Below are 17,359 nucleotides of genomic sequence, written 5' to 3'. Positions count from 1 at the left end.
ACTCAAAATCAAGTTACTGTGTCAAACAATAATGTTTGTTTTCACTTCATAATATACAAGCAGTCAATCAAAGTACAACAGGTTTACTGGGTTTCGTTAACATTTGAAAAATTACATTGACTTTTATGTTTGTTTTACCAGTATCTGCATAAAAAATGTACACAAAATTTCTTGGTTGGGAGCTTTATGTCCACATGTAATGTTCACATTCAAAAGCATTCGAGTATAGAGCAAATCAGTTTTTTCCTTTACAGTTTATTACAGTAGGTACAGTAAAAATACTGTTTACTGTTTTTCTGATAGAACAGAAAAAGCTTACAGTGGGCAAAATATTCATGAAAACACACAAGACCATTCTGAACAACAAAAAACAACGACAGCAAAAAGCCCAGAAAAAAAAGGGGGGGATGGAGGGCTTACGTAAAAAAACCACAAAATTACTGTCTCTGATCTCTACGATCTCTGATATCATCCAAGGCGATGCACCTGGGATAGAACCGATTGGTATGCCGGATCCACCCTTGGCAATGTTCAGCTGTGTGTCAATGGGGGGGGGGGGCAGTGACTTAGTGGTAGAGCGGGTCGTCCAATGTTCCAAGATCGGCGGATTGATTCCCACTCTCGCCCAAAAATAACCGGAGTGTGAGCTGACAGTGGGAGGTGTCTTCTCACCTCTGGAAAACTCCCTAGGCACCATTGAGCAAGGCGCCGTCACCCTTAGAAGTTGCTCATTTGGGTGCACCGTAAATGAGTGGCCCGCCGCTCTACCTCCCCCTGCATGCATACAGGACCCGTGTCTGTGTGTGTGTGTGTGTGTGTGTGTGTGTGTGTGTGTGTGTGTGTGTGTGTGTGTGTGTGTGTGTGTGTGTGTGTTCAAGGCCTGTACACACTTATATATACACGTGTGAATTACTAACACTAGAGTGTGCCACTAATTTCCCTTTTGGGATTAACTGAGTATATAAATAAAATAAAAAAGAAGAATTTAAAAAAAAATTCAATTGTTTGTTTGTTAGCTTCGATATATTGCTTTTGAACTGATATCATTGCAGAAGCAGAGGTTTTTATACTGTATCTAAGGTTTGGAATATTGTTGTTCCTACTGTGGGATGTTGTGTGTTAAAATCCGATAATAATAGAAAAACAATCCACTATTTTGTTGGGAGGTATAGTTTGTCTGTTAAGAAAGTGTGTTTAGAGTTTTGAAAATGTGACTGCTGTTTGGACAAACGCTTGTTAACGACTGGAAAAAGTAATGTGGATACAACTGGGTTGACGGAAAAATCTTTATAACTGGAGTTTAATGACAGTAGCATATCCGTGAGAGGAAAAGTGTGCCAGGATAATAATGTTAATAAGTAGGACCTCATCTTTCTCAATGAATATAATGGATTTTTGATGTTTGTGAGTTGTCACTTTTTTTTTTCTGAAGGCTCAAATGACACCTCAAATGACACACAACACCACTTAATTTCCACACATTGCTTTTATTTCAAGAAAAGCTGAAATATTAATGTGCATGGATTTGAGTTGATAACAGTAATGTTCTGAAAATTCATGCTTCAAATGAATAAGTAATTAAGGAAGTTAGGGAGTGAGTGAGTGAGTGAGTAAGTGTGTGAGTGAGTGAGTGAGTGAGTGAGTGAGTGAGTGAGTGAGTGAGTGAGTGAGTGAGTGAGTGAGTGAATGAATACATCTTAAGTGAAAAAAAGACTTTTAAGGATTTAACTAGAGGTGTTGAAATAGACTATGATATATTGACTAGTGATTATCATTTTAGTCCAAAAATAATAATTTTAATATCTAAAAGCAAATACTTGTGATTGAATTATGTTGCAAGTGTTTTTTTGTGCTTCAATATGATCCAAAAAATACCTTCGTGTCTTAGGTAAACTATAGGAAGCGAGTAGTAATGTATTGTTTGCATCAAATGTTGATACACTGCACTTTAGAAACTGTGAATTGATTTCAAACTAAAAAGACCTCAAAACAAATATTTACCTTCCAGCTATACCAAATTACTTATTAGCTAAGTCGGTTTTGTAAGTCTAAGGTGCAGAACAATCATACACCTTCAATCGAACAGTGCAATATCACTAACATTTTCCATGTTTTTTTCTCTTTTCAGATTAAGTAAAAGAAGAGTGAACTTCCTTTAAAAGTGTATTTTCATAGTTCTTCTTAGAAACTCATAGCACCCTGTAAATAACTGCAACTAAGGTGTATTATGGCAATTAGATGAGTATTCTGTGTTTTTAAAAATGCATGGTGAATGAAGATACATCTTCAGTGTTTTTTCTGTTCCTCTGTTTTTGAAATTGTTCATTCTGTATATACTTTCATCTAATAAAGTTTCTGTGATTCTGATGAATTATATATATATATATATATATATATATATATATATATATATATATATATATATATATATATATATTCATTGTATAAAATCACAACACCTGGAATCATCAAACTGTGTTCGAATCAATATGTAAATTAGGAGCTTTTACAGTTGGCTAGTTCTTGAGTCTAATAATAGAGAACTAGAACTAAAACCTAAAGCAAAGTCGTGAGAATGCGCATAAACTGTATGTGTTATGAGATATTCAAATGTTCTATTTTTCTTACTTGTATGACTGCAGTGCACATCTGGTGTCTGTGATGCACCATTGCTCTTTGCTTTGTTTCATTTCCGTATATTAGCACTTTTTGGGGTGCGACCTGATCATTATTCAATACTGCTTGCTCAAAGCCCTGTTTTCTCTGACCTGCTTTGCTCCTATACCTGCCTAACAGTCTTTCTACCTTATTGCCACCTGAGTGTGTAAAAGTAAAACTCTGCCATCTGACCTGAACACAAAGACAATACAATTGAAATTGGGGCAAGAAAGTTGTTTACATGATGAAAATCTAAAGGTATGATGCAGATAAATTAATAATTTCATGATAAAAATTGTCCACATCCGTAATGTAAAATGAAGCTAATGAAACTCTTCTCCATCACAGGACAAAGGATTGTCTCTCCAAATATTACATTATACCCTGAGTGGAAAGGAGACCTTGGGACCTCTCAAGTAAAACTCATTTGTACACTAAGTGGCTTCTTCCCTGATAAACTGACTGTGAGGTGGCAACGAGACAACGAGCCTCTAAACCTTCCAGAAATCCAAAGGAAGCTACAGACAATGGAGGAAATGGAGAAAACCTTTACTATAACCAGTGAGATTGAGCCAGATATGAAAGAATGGGCAGATGGCGCGCGTTTTACATGCAGATCCATTCACAACAACAATGAATATATTAAAACAATAAGTATTTGTCAAAGTAAGTATGTAAAACGATTATACCACAATGTGGATGAAAATATTTTATCAAGACACCTATATAGCTGAATGAAATTTATCTTGGACTTTACCATAATTCATGATTGCTCTTATTTGTACATTTCACTCTCAGCTTTTTCAAGCTTCTCTCCAGCAATCATTGTGAACATTCCAAGCTTCAAGACAGTAATGGTGGAAACATCTGAAGTGACAGCAACATGTATAGTCTACACTAGACTCAATGCCAAAGTGATCTGGCTGATTGATGGAAACGTATTACCAAGTAATACATTAAGCCAGGACACAAACTTAAATCATATTAATAGTAAAGTGAATGTTCCATTAAGTCATTGGAAAGAAGTCAAATTCATTACATGTAGAGCAGAACATAGATGCTTCATATCCACTGAGAAGACTGTGAATGTGGCAGGTAAGATAACTGCAGACAGAAAATTGAGCACTTTGTCAGAGCAGAGGATGAGGGAAACACATCTTTTCCTTTCTTTCTGTCTGTCGTCCAGAGCCTGGAGTTACAGCTCCACTGGTTGAGATCAGAAGATCTCTTCCAGATCTGCTGAAGGGAAACAGTGCTGTGCTGGAGTGTGACATCAGAGAACTCTCCTCCAGTGACCTGTCCATCACATTTGAAGCCAACAGCATTGACATCTCTGGCCAACAGTATATCGATCTTCCGGAAGCCCCAGGCCTCCATTCAATCAGCAGACGTTTCACTGTTCCTCCACGCTTCTGGACGAATGGCACAAGTTTCTCCTGCAAAGTGAATCAGGGCTTCTCGGGCAGCTTTGAATCCAACTCCACGGGAAACATTTTTGGTGAGTTTCTCTGATGTTTTGCAGTTTGTTATTCTCTTCCACTTCATTATTAAGTGATGCACTAATTTATCAATCGTCTAGCTGACCCATCAGTGGAGCTGCTTCTGGTCCCCAGTGAAGAGTCAGGACCACAAAGTTTGTTGTGTTCTGGATGGGGCTTCAACCCTCAAATCAAATGGTTCTCTGAGTCCCAGCAAAGATCTTCAACTGTTGACATCAGCATGGGTGCAGATGGACGCGTGGCAGTAAGCAGTCGACTTCATATCCCTCGAACAGAGTGGAGAACTGGAAAGATCTTCACTTGTGAGGTGTCTGACACATCTCTGAACAAAACAGTTGAAAAGGATATCAGCCTGTGCTCAGGTAAGGAGAACAGTCCCAACCACAACTGTTCACTAGTAACACCATTTATATTCAACAAGTGCTTTGAACTGTATCTTGAGTGAGACGTCAGTATCACGCAGTGTGAAACGGGTCTTTCTGGGGATCTGATATCATTCTGTATTGTGTAATTAATGCTCTTCTTTGGGGTGTATTTACTCTCAGCTTACCCGAGTACAACCCCTTCCATTCATGTGGAGATTCCCAGCTTTAAGACAGTGATGATGACAAAATCTGAGGTGACTGCGACATGCTTTGTTCGCACTAGTTTTGATGCCAAGGTGATTTGGATGATGGATGGAAGAGAAATACCAAGTAGGAAAGTTCAGCAATCTCAAAATACAACTCATGTGATCAATGACGTGATGGTTTTATCAAGTCAGTGGAAAGAAATGAAGTTTATAACATGCAGAGCTGAACATCAGTGCTTCTTATCTACTGAGAAGACTGTGAATGTTGCAGGTAAGATAACTGCAGACAGAAAATTGAGCACTTTGTCAGAGCAGAGGATGAGGGAAACACATCTTTTCCTTTCTTTCTGTCTGTCGTCCAGAGCCTGGAGTTACAGCTCCACTGGTTGAGATCAGAAGATCTCTTCCAGATCTGCTGAAGGGAAACAGTGCTGTGCTGGAGTGTGACATCAGAGAACTCTCCTCCAGTGACCTGTCCATCACATTTGAAGCCAACAGCATTGACATCTCTGGCCAACAGTATATCGATCTTCCGGAAGCCCCAGGCCTCCATTCAATCAGCAGACGTTTCACTGTTCCTCCACGCTTCTGGACGAATGGCACAAGTTTCTCCTGCAAAGTGAATCAGGGCTTCTCGGGCAGCTTTGAATCCAACTCCACGGGAAACATTTTTGGTGAGTTTCTCTGATGTTTTGCAGTTTGTTATTCTCTTCCACTTCATTATTAAGTGATGCACTAATTTATCAATCGTCTAGCTGACCCATCAGTGGAGCTGCTTCTGGTCCCCAGTGAAGAGTCAGGACCACAAAGTTTGTTGTGTTCTGGATGGGGCTTCAACCCTCAAATCAAATGGTTCTCTGAGTCCCAGCAAAGATCTTCAACTGTTGACATCAGCATGGGTGCAGATGGACGCGTGGCAGTAAGCAGTCGACTTCATATCCCTCGAACAGAGTGGAGAACTGGAAAGATCTTCACTTGTGAGGTGTCTGACACATCTCTGAACAAAACAGTTGAAAAGGATATCAGCCTGTGCTCAGGTAAGGAGAACAGTCCCAACCACAACTGTTCACTAGTAACACCATTTATATTCAACAAGTGCTTTGAACTGTATCTTGAGTGAGACGTCAGTATCACACAGTGTGAAACGGGTCTTTCTGGGGATCTGATGTCATTCTGTATTGTGTAATTAATGCTCTTCTTTGGGGTGTATTTACTCTCAGTTTACCCGAGTACAACCCCTTCCATTCATGTGGAGATTCCCAGCTTTAAGACAGTGATGATGACAAAATCTGAGGTGACTGCGACATGCTTTGTTCGCACTAGTTTTGATGCCAAGGTGATTTGGATGATGGATGGAAGAGAAATACCAAGTAGGAAAGTTCAGCAATCTCAAAATACAACTCATGTGATCAATGACGTGATGGTTTTATCAAGTCAGTGGAAAGAAATGAAGTTTATAACATGCAGAGCTGAACATCAGTGCTTCTTATCTACTGAGAAGACTGTGAATGTTGCAGGTAAGATAACTGCAGACAGAAAATTGAGCACTTTGTCAGAGCAGAGGATGAGGGAAACACATCTTTTCCTTTCTTTCTGTCTGTCGTCCAGAGCCTGGAGTTACAGCTCCACTGGTTGAGATCAGAAGATCTCTTCCAGATCTGCTGAAGGGAAACAGTGCTGTGCTGGAGTGTGACATCAGAGAACTCTCCTCCAGTGACCTGTCCATCACATTTGAAGCCAACAGCATTGACATCTCTGGCCAACAGTATATCGATCTTCCGGAAGCCCCAGGCCTCCATTCAATCAGCAGACGTTTCACTGTTCCTCCACGCTTCTGGACGAATGGCACAAGTTTCTCCTGCAAAGTGAATCAGGGCTTCTCGGGCAGCTTTGAATCCAACTCCACGGGAAACATTTTTGGTGAGTTTCTCTGATGTTTTGCAGTTTGTTATTCTCTTCCACTTCATTATTAAGTGATGCACTAATTTATCAATCGTCTAGCTGACCCATCAGTGGAGCTGCTTCTGGTCCCCAGTGAAGAGTCAGGACCACAAAGTTTGTTGTGTTCTGGATGGGGCTTCAACCCTCAAATCAAATGGTTCTCTGAGTCCCAGCAAAGATCTTCAACTGTTGACATCAGCATGGGTGCAGATGGACGCGTGGCAGTAAGCAGTCGACTTCATATCCCTCGAACAGAGTGGAGAACTGGAAAGATCTTCACTTGTGAGGTGTCTGACACATCTCTGAACAAAACAGTTGAAAAGGATATCAGCCTGTGCTCAGGTAAGGAGAACAGTCCCAACCACAACTGTTCACTAGTAACACCATTTATATTCAACAAGTGCTTTGAACTGTATCTTGAGTGAGACGTCAGTATCACACAGTGTGAAACGGGTCTTTCTGGGGATCTGATGTCATTCTGTATTGTGTAATTAATGCTCTTCTTTGGGGTGTATTTACTCTCAGTTTACCCGAGTACAACCCCTTCCATTCATGTGGAGATTCCCAGCTTTAAGACAGTGATGATGACAAAATCTGAGGTGACTGCGACATGCTTTGTTCGCACTAGTTTTGATGCCAAGGTGATTTGGATGATGGATGGAAGAGAAATACCAAGTAGGAAAGTTCAGCAATCTCAAAATACAACTCATGTGATCAATGACGTGATGGTTTTATCAAGTCAGTGGAAAGAAATGAAGTTTATAACATGCAGAGCTGAACATCAGTGCTTCTTATCTACTGAGAAGACTGTGAATGTTGCAGGTAAGATAACTGCAGACAGAAAATTGAGCACTTTGTCAGAGCAGAGGATGAGGGAAACACATCTTTTCCTTTCTTTCTGTCTGTCGTCCAGAGCCTGGAGTTACAGCTCCACTGGTTGAGATCAGAAGATCTCTTCCAGATCTGCTGAAGGGAAACAGTGCTGTGCTGGAGTGTGACATCAGAGAACTCTCCTCCAGTGACCTGTCCATCACATTTGAAGCCAACAGCATTGACATCTCTGGCCAACAGTATATCGATCTTCCGGAAGCCCCAGGCCTCCATTCAATCAGCAGACGTTTCACTGTTCCTCCACGCTTCTGGACGAATGGCACAAGTTTCTCCTGCAAAGTGAATCAGGGCTTCTCGGGCAGCTTTGAATCCAACTCCACGGGAAACATTTTTGGTGAGTTTCTCTGATGTTTTGCAGTTTGTTATTCTCTTCCACTTCATTATTAAGTGATGCACTAATTTATCAATCGTCTAGCTGACCCATCAGTGGAGCTGCTTCTGGTCCCCAGTGAAGAGTCAGGACCACAAAGTTTGTTGTGTTCTGGATGGGGCTTCAACCCTCAAATCAAATGGTTCTCTGAGTCCCAGCAAAGATCTTCAACTGTTGACATCAGCATGGGTGCAGATGGACGCGTGGCAGTAAGCAGTCGACTTCATATCCCTCGAACAGAGTGGAGAACTGGAAAGATCTTCACTTGTGAGGTGTCTGACACATCTCTGAACAAAACAGTTGAAAAGGATATCAGCCTGTGCTCAGGTAAGGAGAACAGTCCCAACCACAACTGTTCACTAGTAACACCATTTATATTCAACAAGTGCTTTGAACTGTATCTTGAGTGAGACGTCAGTATCACACAGTGTGAAACGGGTCTTTCTGGGGATCTGATGTCATTCTGTATTGTGTAATTAATGCTCTTCTTTGGGGTGTATTTACTCTCAGTTTACCCGAGTACAACCCCTTCCATTCATGTGGAGATTCCCAGCTTTAAGACAGTGATGATGACAAAATCTGAGGTGACTGCGACATGCTTTGTTCGCACTAGTTTTGATGCCAAGGTGATTTGGATGATGGATGGAAGAGAAATACCAAGTAGGAAAGTTCAGCAATCTCAAAATACAACTCATGTGATCAATGACGTGATGGTTTTATCAAGTCAGTGGAAAGAAATGAAGTTTATAACATGCAGAGCTGAACATCAGTGCTTCTTATCTACTGAGAAGACTGTGAATGTTGCAGGTAAGATAACTGCAGACAGAAAATTGAGCACTTTGTCAGAGCAGAGGATGAGGGAAACACATCTTTTCCTTTCTTTCTGTCTGTCGTCCAGAGCCTGGAGTTACAGCTCCACTGGTTGAGATCAGAAGATCTCTTCCAGATCTGCTGAAGGGAAACAGTGCTGTGCTGGAGTGTGACATCAGAGAACTCTCCTCCAGTGACCTGTCCATCACATTTGAAGCCAACAGCATTGACATCTCTGGCCAACAGTATATCGATCTTCCGGAAGCCCCAGGCCTCCATTCAATCAGCAGACGTTTCACTGTTCCTCCACGCTTCTGGACGAATGGCACAAGTTTCTCCTGCAAAGTGAATCAGGGCTTCTCGGGCAGCTTTGAATCCAACTCCACGGGAAACATTTTTGGTGAGTTTCTCTGATGTTTTGCAGTTTGTTATTCTCTTCCACTTCATTATTAAGTGATGCACTAATTTATCAATCGTCTAGCTGACCCATCAGTGGAGCTGCTTCTGGTCCCCAGTGAAGAGTCAGGACCACAAAGTTTGTTGTGTTCTGGATGGGGCTTCAACCCTCAAATCAAATGGTTCTCTGAGTCCCAGCAAAGATCTTCAACTGTTGACATCAGCATGGGTGCAGATGGACGCGTGGCAGTAAGCAGTCGACTTCATATCCCTCGAACAGAGTGGAGAACTGGAAAGATCTTCACTTGTGAGGTGTCTGACACATCTCTGAACAAAACAGTTGAAAAGGATATCAGCCTGTGCTCAGGTAAGGAGAACAGTCCCAACCACAACTGTTCACTAGTAACACCATTTATATTCAACAAGTGCTTTGAACTGTATCTTGAGTGAGACGTCAGTATCACACAGTGTGAAACGGGTCTTTCTGGGGATCTGATGTCATTCTGTATTGTGTAATTAATGCTCTTCTTTGGGGTGTATTTACTCTCAGTTTACCCGAGTACAACCCCTTCCATTCATGTGGAGATTCCCAGCTTTAAGACAGTGATGATGACAAAATCTGAGGTGACTGCGACATGCTTTGTTCGCACTAGTTTTGATGCCAAGGTGATTTGGATGATGGATGGAAGAGAAATACCAAGTAGGAAAGTTCAGCAATCTCAAAATACAACTCATGTGATCAATGACGTGATGGTTTTATCAAGTCAGTGGAAAGAAATGAAGTTTATAACATGCAGAGCTGAACATCAGTGCTTCTTATCTACTGAGAAGACTGTGAATGTTGCAGGTAAGATAACTGCAGACAGAAAATTGAGCACTTTGTCAGAGCAGAGGATGAGGGAAACACTTCTTTTCCTTTCTTTCTGTCTGTCGTCCAGAACCTGGAGTTACAGCTCCACTGGTTGAGATCAGAAGATCTCTTCCAGATCTGCTGAAGGGAAACAGTGCTGTGCTGGAGTGTGACATCAGAGAACTCTCCTCCAGTGACCTGTCCATCACATTTGAAGCCAACAGCATTGACATCTCTGGCCAACAGTATATCGATCTTCCGGAAGCCCCAGGCCTCCATTCAATCAGCAGACGTTTCACTGTTCCTCCACGCTTCTGGACGAATGGCACAAGTTTCTCCTGCAAAGTGAATCAGGGCTTCTCGGGCAGCTTTGAATCCAACTCCACGGGAAACATTTTTGGTGAGTTTCTCTGATGTTTTGCAGTTTGTTATTCTCTTCCACTTCATTATTAAGTGATGCACTAATTTATCAATCGTCTAGCTGACCCATCAGTGGAGCTGCTTCTGGTCCCCAGTGAAGAGTCAGGACCACAAAGTTTGTTGTGTTCTGGATGGGGCTTCAACCCTCAAATCAAATGGTTCTCTGAGTCCCAGCAAAGATCTTCAACTGTTGACATCAGCATGGGTGCAGATGGACGCGTGGCAGTAAGCAGTCGACTTCATATCCCTCGAACAGAGTGGAGAACTGGAAAGATCTTCACTTGTGAGGTGTCTGACACATCTCTGAACAAAACAGTTGAAAAGGATATCAGCCTGTGCTCAGGTAAGGAGAACAGTCCCAACCACAACTGTTCACTAGTAACACCATTTATATTCAACAAGTGCTTTGAACTGTATCTTGAGTGAGACGTCAGTATCACGCAGTGTGAAACGGGTCTTTCTGGGGATCTGATATCATTCTGTATTGTGTAATTAATGCTCTTCTTTGGGGTGTATTTACTCTCAGCTTACCCGAGTACAACCCCTTCCATTCATGTGGAGATTCCCAGCTTTAAGACAGTGATGATGACAAAATCTGAGGTGACTGCGACATGCTTTGTTCGCACTAGTTTTGATGCCAAGGTGATTTGGATGATGGATGGAAGAGAAATACCAAGTAGGAAAGTTCAGCAATCTCAAAATACAACTCATGTGATCAATGACGTGATGGTTTTATCAAGTCAGTGGAAAGAAATGAAGTTTATAACATGCAGAGCTGAACATCAGTGCTTCTTATCTACTGAGAAGACTGTGAATGTTGCAGGTAAGATAACTGCAGACAGAAAATTGAGCACTTTGTCAGAGCAGAGGATGAGGGAAACACTTCTTTTCCTTTCTTTCTGTCTGTCGTCCAGAACCTGGAGTTACAGCTCCACTGGTTGAGATCAGAAGATCTCTTCCAGATCTGCTGAAGGGAAACAGTGCTGTGCTGGAGTGTGACATCAGAGAACTCTCCTCCAGTGACCTGTCCATCACATTTGAAGCCAACAGCATTGACATCTCTGGCCAACAGTATATCGATCTTCCGGAAGCCCCAGGCCTCCATTCAATCAGCAGACGTTTCACTGTTCCTCCACGCTTCTGGACGAATGGCACAAGTTTCTCCTGCAAAGTGAATCAGGGCTTCTCGGGCAGCTTTGAATCCAACTCCACGGGAAACATTTTTGGTGAGTTTCTCTGATGTTTTGCAGTTTGTTATTCTCTTCCACTTCATTATTAAGTGATGCACTAATTTATCAATCGTCTAGCTGACCCATCAGTGGAGCTGCTTCTGGTCCCCAGTGAAGAGTCAGGACCACAAAGTTTGTTGTGTTCTGGATGGGGCTTCAACCCTCAAATCAAATGGTTCTCTGAGTCCCAGCAAAGATCTTCAACTGTTGACATCAGCATGGGTGCAGATGGACGCGTGGCAGTAAGCAGTCGACTTCATATCCCTCGAACAGAGTGGAGAACTGGAAAGATCTTCACTTGTGAGGTGTCTGACACATCTCTGAACAAAACAGTTGAAAAGGATATCAGCCTGTGCTCAGGTAAGGAGAACAGTCCCAACCACAACTGTTCACTAGTAACACCGTTAATATTCAACAAGTTTGTTTGTTTGTTGACATTGTAAGAGAGTGTTTCATTGTTGTCGTTATTTTTGGAATTGTTAAAAAATCCATATCTTTTTCTATGTTCTATTTCCAGTAACCCCTTCTTCTGCTCAAATTGCTGATGTGTACGTTCAGGGACCTTCATTTCTGCAATTTCAGACCAAGGGATATGTGACAGTCTCCTGTCTTCTTGTTGGCTTTTTTATGAATGATTTCTCCATCACATGGGAAATAGATGGAAAAAAATGTTCTTCTGGTATTCATTTGGAACCACCTGCGCAGCACAGTAATGGGACAGAGACTTTGAAGAGTTCCATCAAAGTGTCAATGGAAGATTGGCATGCATATAAACTTGTGTCTTGTGAAGGGAAGCACCGGTGTTCCAGCCAAAGCTATAAAGGCCAAATAAAGAAAAGCGAAGGTAGTTTCATTGCAAAAAATAAAAACAAAAAAACAACAACACAGCACTGATTTGATTATTTGCCATTGGTTATGATTTTAGAACGGTCAACATAGTTCAAGATTGGAAAACTGTGTCCGAAATTTTATGTTAATTTATGTTCTTTTTTCCTTTGTTTTTTCAAGAGTTGTATCCGCCAGTAGTGAGGATAATTCAACCCACCGCCTCTGCAGTGTCTACATCAGATCACACCTTCACACCTCTTTGTCTAGTTTCTGGATTTTTCCCATCTGACATCTTTGTGTACTGGAAAAAAAATGGCCAGAGGCTCCATTCAACTCACTACACCAACAGTCCAGTTTGGAAATATCCTGGGGGCATCACTTTTTCAATGAGCAGCCAACTGAATGTATCCAAAGCTAATGACCAAGAATCTACTTATTCTTGTGTTGTTAAACACGAGTCATCTGAAACACCTTTTGAATGCATTATAAAGGATATCTTTGGTACGTTAAGTGGAAAAGATGTCTAAATCTAATCTTAAATGTTGTTTGGAAACAATGCATTTTTATTTTAAGTTTAAATTTATTATTTTATCCTTCTCCAAATAGAATTTGAGGCAGGATAATATATTTAGTTTACTTATTTGCTTAGAGGGCTACATTTGCCATATAAATATTGAATCAACATTTAAGTAACATTTAACATGTGCAGTTGTTGTTGCTGTTGTTGTTCTATGATCTTACCCAATGAAGGATTTTATGACAATTTCCCCCTGGCACAGTGACCCACAGCACACCTTCAGCCATTTTGCTCAGAGGCTCTGGTGAACTTGTGTGTCTGGTCAGTGACTTCAGCCCTGCAACCATTAGCATAACTTGGCTGCTTAATGACACCATGGAACTGTGGGATTACAACACAAGCCACCTCTACGTAGCACCAAATGGAAAGTTCAGCATCTATAGCCACCTCCGACTCTCGAAGGTTACCTGGCCTCCTGGGGCAGTCATTAGTTGCAGCGTGACACATTCCAACACCACTCTTACCCTGAATATATCTAAACCAGGTACTGTTACATCGGTTGGTTCATGTCTTTTTCACATATAAGAAATTACATTCTATTTATTATGCCAACCACTGGGTGCGACACAGTGGCCAGTTGAGATCCAGCAGACCTGTGACCCACAATGCAAAAAAGTGGCTGTAGAAAATTGATAGATGGTTGTTAACTACTGATTTTGTATTAATTTGGTGACTTCATTTATTATTTTACTAAAATCCCTGTTGTGCTTTTTCTACTGTACAATAGTCGATATTACTGTTACTTGTTAAATTTTATTAGATTTTTTTTTTCTCATTTGTTTCTTACAGGCATCTTGGAACAAAGTAATTCAATTGCTGATATCATTAGTACTGATTTGGATCAAGACCTGAGTATGGAAAGCTGGTATATGGCTTTCACATTCCTAATTTTTTTACTTATCGCTATCATCTATGGTGTCTTTGCTACAATAATCAAGGTACAAGATAACATGTGATACGATAAAATACAACTGCTGTGTATAGTGTGTGTAATGCATGTTTTATGTGTTAAAAATCTTTCACCAGATTCTGACACATTGCCTCTATTTTCCCCTTCTAGGGCAAATGATCACAAGCCATTTCCACTCTTATGAACCAAATGTGGACTGGAGTTCTTGTGGTAGACGGCTATAATTGGACAAGTTTAAAAGCAACATTCATGCAATTTCTCTCTTTTTAAACACATAATCTCTGATTATATTTTAAATAATTGGTCTGTCCTACTTGGTTCTACATGTAATGAAATGTAATGACAGAATGTAAGAGAAAATGAGTAAATAAAATATTAATAAAGAAGTAAAGCACAATGATTTTTTTAAATTCTTTTTTTTAGAGTTGTTTTGTGGTGCTTTCATGTCTAGAGCACCAGACTATTAATAGTGCAATAATTGAAACTGCAGGTGCCAGAGGTCACATTACTCTGTACCAAGCTCACGTTAAACCATGCTGATGGTAGTTAGTATCCTCTCTTAATGGAAAGAGAAAGCAAAAGAAATGTATAAGCATGGCTAAATGTAAGATGAACTATACTGCATTACTCTGTGAACTTTTCTGCCTCAGTCAGGTCCAATGCACCTTTAATAGCAATGATGTTTTTTTTCTAAGTCTCCCATATTTTTAACCTTCCCATGATTCCATGATGCATATGCTTTTTTTAAAAATTACAATGGAAAGACCCTTGTTCTGGTGCTCTAGACAAGGAAACGCCACAAATCAACTCTAAAAAAAGAATAAAAAATACATTGTGCTTTACTTTTTTATTGATATTTTATACACCTGTGCAAAATAAATGAGCTTGGACCTGATCTGAACCTGACTCTGGGTACGTTATTTGATGGCTTAGAGGAAATAGTTTAACATATGTTTAATGTTTAACCTTGTCATGAAAAGTGGCAAATCATTTGGTGACAGGTGTGTGGGTGTAGTGGAGAACAACATTTAGAGTGCCTGGCAAAATGTTTCAGCCAGACGTAAGGATTAACACAAAGCTATGTTATAAATATACAATAGTTAATATTTGGTTTGACAAGCAACAGTAAAGCATCACATACAGTAATTATATTTTACTCACACAAGATATATGCTATATATTACATTTTCAATTGTAATATAATAATGAATATAATATTCTATCATAATATTATATATATATATATATATATATATATATATATATATATATATATATATATATATATATATATATATATATATATATATATTTATTTATTTATTTATTTATTTATTATAGATAAATGTTCATCTTGTACTTATCATTTTTAATATACACGGGGGGGGGGGCACAACAGGTGTTTCCTGGTTCAGTAAACTGACACTTCAGACTGAAAGACAAAGGCTCAAATGGTTGAAAATGGTAATATGCAAAATCAAGAAAGAAAAACAGAACCTGCATGTTTGAACTTAGAAGTGATTGTTAATTAATAAATATATAATAATCAAAATCTGATAATAAATTGCTCAGACATGCACTTCTTTTTTTCAAATGTGAGAATATGCAAAGAAAATTGTATCATACAATGATGTTGTACACTATACTAAAAATGAAATATTGTATAACATGTAAAAATTATAAACATCCCATAAAAACATTATCCCCACTCCTATCACTCAGCTCAGGATGTTTTTGTCCGTTTTAGGGCAAAGACAAAAACTGTACAACGTTTGTCAATTAATTTATGCCAAACATACACAAAGTAAATTTTATAAAATTGTGCGCATGTGAAATGTCAACTCTTTTGTCAAATGTCAACTTTCTGATTTTGCAATCAATCTTGTCAAATAATATCATAAATTTTCTACGCAGCAAATGCAGGCTATTCTGCAGCCGATGCAGACATCAAGGTCATTGGCCGTAAGATGGAAGACATGTTTTAAAAAAAAAAGAAAAAAAAAAAGCTGTTTAAAGTCCAGGAAAACAATCACTTTATATTTATGATTTTATGACAACACACTGAAAAATAAATTTAAAGTAAAAAATGAATGTTGTGTAGTGTGTAATCTGAATTATTCAATACATTTACAATTTGACCACGTGTGAAACTATTGCTAATATTATTATGCTGATTTTGATTTACTTTTCCAGATTAAATGAAACAAGGGGAGAAAAACACATTATACATACATTTATTCTTCCAAACTCATAATGATATGTAGACAATGTAATAATCATTAATCTTCAGCTGAATGTGATTAAAATTGTAAAATATCTCTTGAAAAAATGTATATTCTATTGAAGATAAGCTTCGATGTTTTTTTTCTTTTCAAAATCATGACATTGTCTTGGAAGACACTGTTATAGATTAGAAGTAATATTTATTTTTTTAGTATCCAGTCTGTGGGGTTCCTTTTATTTTCACCACCTCTCAACTCCTGGAATCAACAGCCTATGTTAAATTCAATATGTACTTATCTATTAATAATCTAGAACAAAAGGTAAACTAAATGGAACTGAAATTGATAACAAATTAAACTGAAATGTGGTATTTAAATGTGCATTTCTCATAATGGTGTAACCACACCTCACATCTGGAGTCTGTGATGCACCATTGCGCTTTGCATTGTTTCGTTTCTGTGTTTCGCTTCCTTCTCCTTTCTTACTAAGTGCCAACAAAAAGCCCGGTAAGCCTGAAGCCTGAAAGCAACAGCTGAGCAAGAGACTTTTAGTTTGATGCCACCTGATTCTGCAGAAGGGAAACTCTGCCATCTGGCCTAAATACAAAAGCATTACACTTGAAATTTGAACAATGTTGGTTTTATGAGTAAAAGTTCTGTTTGACTGCATTAATAAAATCAGCTCATTAAAAATGTCCACATCAAACATTTAGAAAAGATGATTTAATAATCACAGTATTGTGGCAAAGGTCAGGAATATTTAGAGAGATAGATAGATAAGTTCTAATAAATCTCATGGTTTGAGCTATATGTAGGTTTTTCTTTTTTTGCGTCAAACATTTGGGATGAGGTGTTTATAATCTACCTGTTAGAGAAAATTTGACAGTTGGATAAATTAAATAAACTTTCATTCTAACTGTAACTTTAGTATTCTAATTTGGAGGTAATGAACAAATTCTCCACATCTTGCTCAGTAATGTATTTTGAAAACCCAAAATTTAAATAAATAAATAAATTTGGAAAAAGCAAAAAAAAAAAGCAGTCTGGATAAATATATTTCATTTGTGTTGTGTGTTTTATGAATATGAATAAAAACAAGTGGTTCACTATTTTTGATCACCGATAAAATTTATTATCCAAAGAATTGAGACAAAAATAAAATCAGATTTGCAAGACCTTGTACCCTT

At 39.0% G+C, this 17,359-nt stretch overlaps 1 protein-coding gene across 2 annotated transcripts; it reads left to right on the top strand.

Moving 5' to 3' along the window:
- Positions 1–3,170: 3,170 nt before the first annotated feature.
- LOC137609107 (uncharacterized) lies at positions 3,171–14,701 on the top strand. Of its 2 annotated transcripts, none has more exons than XM_068335868.1 (27): positions 3,171–3,324; positions 3,457–3,753; positions 3,845–4,156; positions 4,238–4,519; positions 4,703–4,999; positions 5,091–5,402; positions 5,484–5,765; positions 5,949–6,245; positions 6,337–6,648; positions 6,730–7,011; positions 7,195–7,491; positions 7,583–7,894; positions 7,976–8,257; positions 8,441–8,737; positions 8,829–9,140; positions 9,222–9,503; positions 9,687–9,983; positions 10,075–10,386; positions 10,468–10,749; positions 10,933–11,229; positions 11,321–11,632; positions 11,714–11,995; positions 12,294–12,479; positions 12,644–12,964; positions 13,243–13,524; positions 13,830–13,978; positions 14,101–14,701. In XM_068335868.1, exons 1-27 carry the CDS (start codon positions 3,186–3,188, stop codon positions 14,107–14,109), a joined length of 7,323 nt encoding a protein of 2,440 aa, XP_068191969.1. In that variant the 5' UTR covers positions 3,171–3,185; the 3' UTR covers positions 14,110–14,701. The 2 variants fall into 2 exon arrangements, with proteins under 2 accessions (XP_068191969.1, XP_068191968.1); XM_068335867.1 differs by having other exon boundaries at positions 12,153–12,479.
- The last annotated feature ends 2,658 nt before the right edge of the window (positions 14,702–17,359 follow it).

The sequence above is a fragment of the Antennarius striatus genome, chromosome 16, assembly GCF_040054535.1.
Source record: "Antennarius striatus isolate MH-2024 chromosome 16, ASM4005453v1, whole genome shotgun sequence".
NCBI lineage: Eukaryota > Metazoa > Chordata > Actinopteri > Lophiiformes > Antennariidae > Antennarius > Antennarius striatus.
The sequence above is the reverse complement of the archived record's forward strand: the minus strand, read 5'-3'. Positions and strand labels throughout refer to the sequence as shown.

Bases quoted from the DNA above. Each gene is read 5' to 3' on its own strand.
- LOC137609107 (XM_068335867.1), top strand. From the start codon at position 3,186: ATGGAGGAAATGGAGAAAACCTTTACTATAACCAGTGAGATTGAGCCA. The intron at 8,258-8,440 runs GTAAGGAGAACA...ATTTACTCTCAG, and splicing joins GGATATCAGCCTGTGCTCAG to TTTACCCGAGTACAACCCCT. The intron at 12,965-13,242 runs GTACGTTAAGTG...CCCCTGGCACAG, and splicing joins CATTATAAAGGATATCTTTG to TGACCCACAGCACACCTTCA.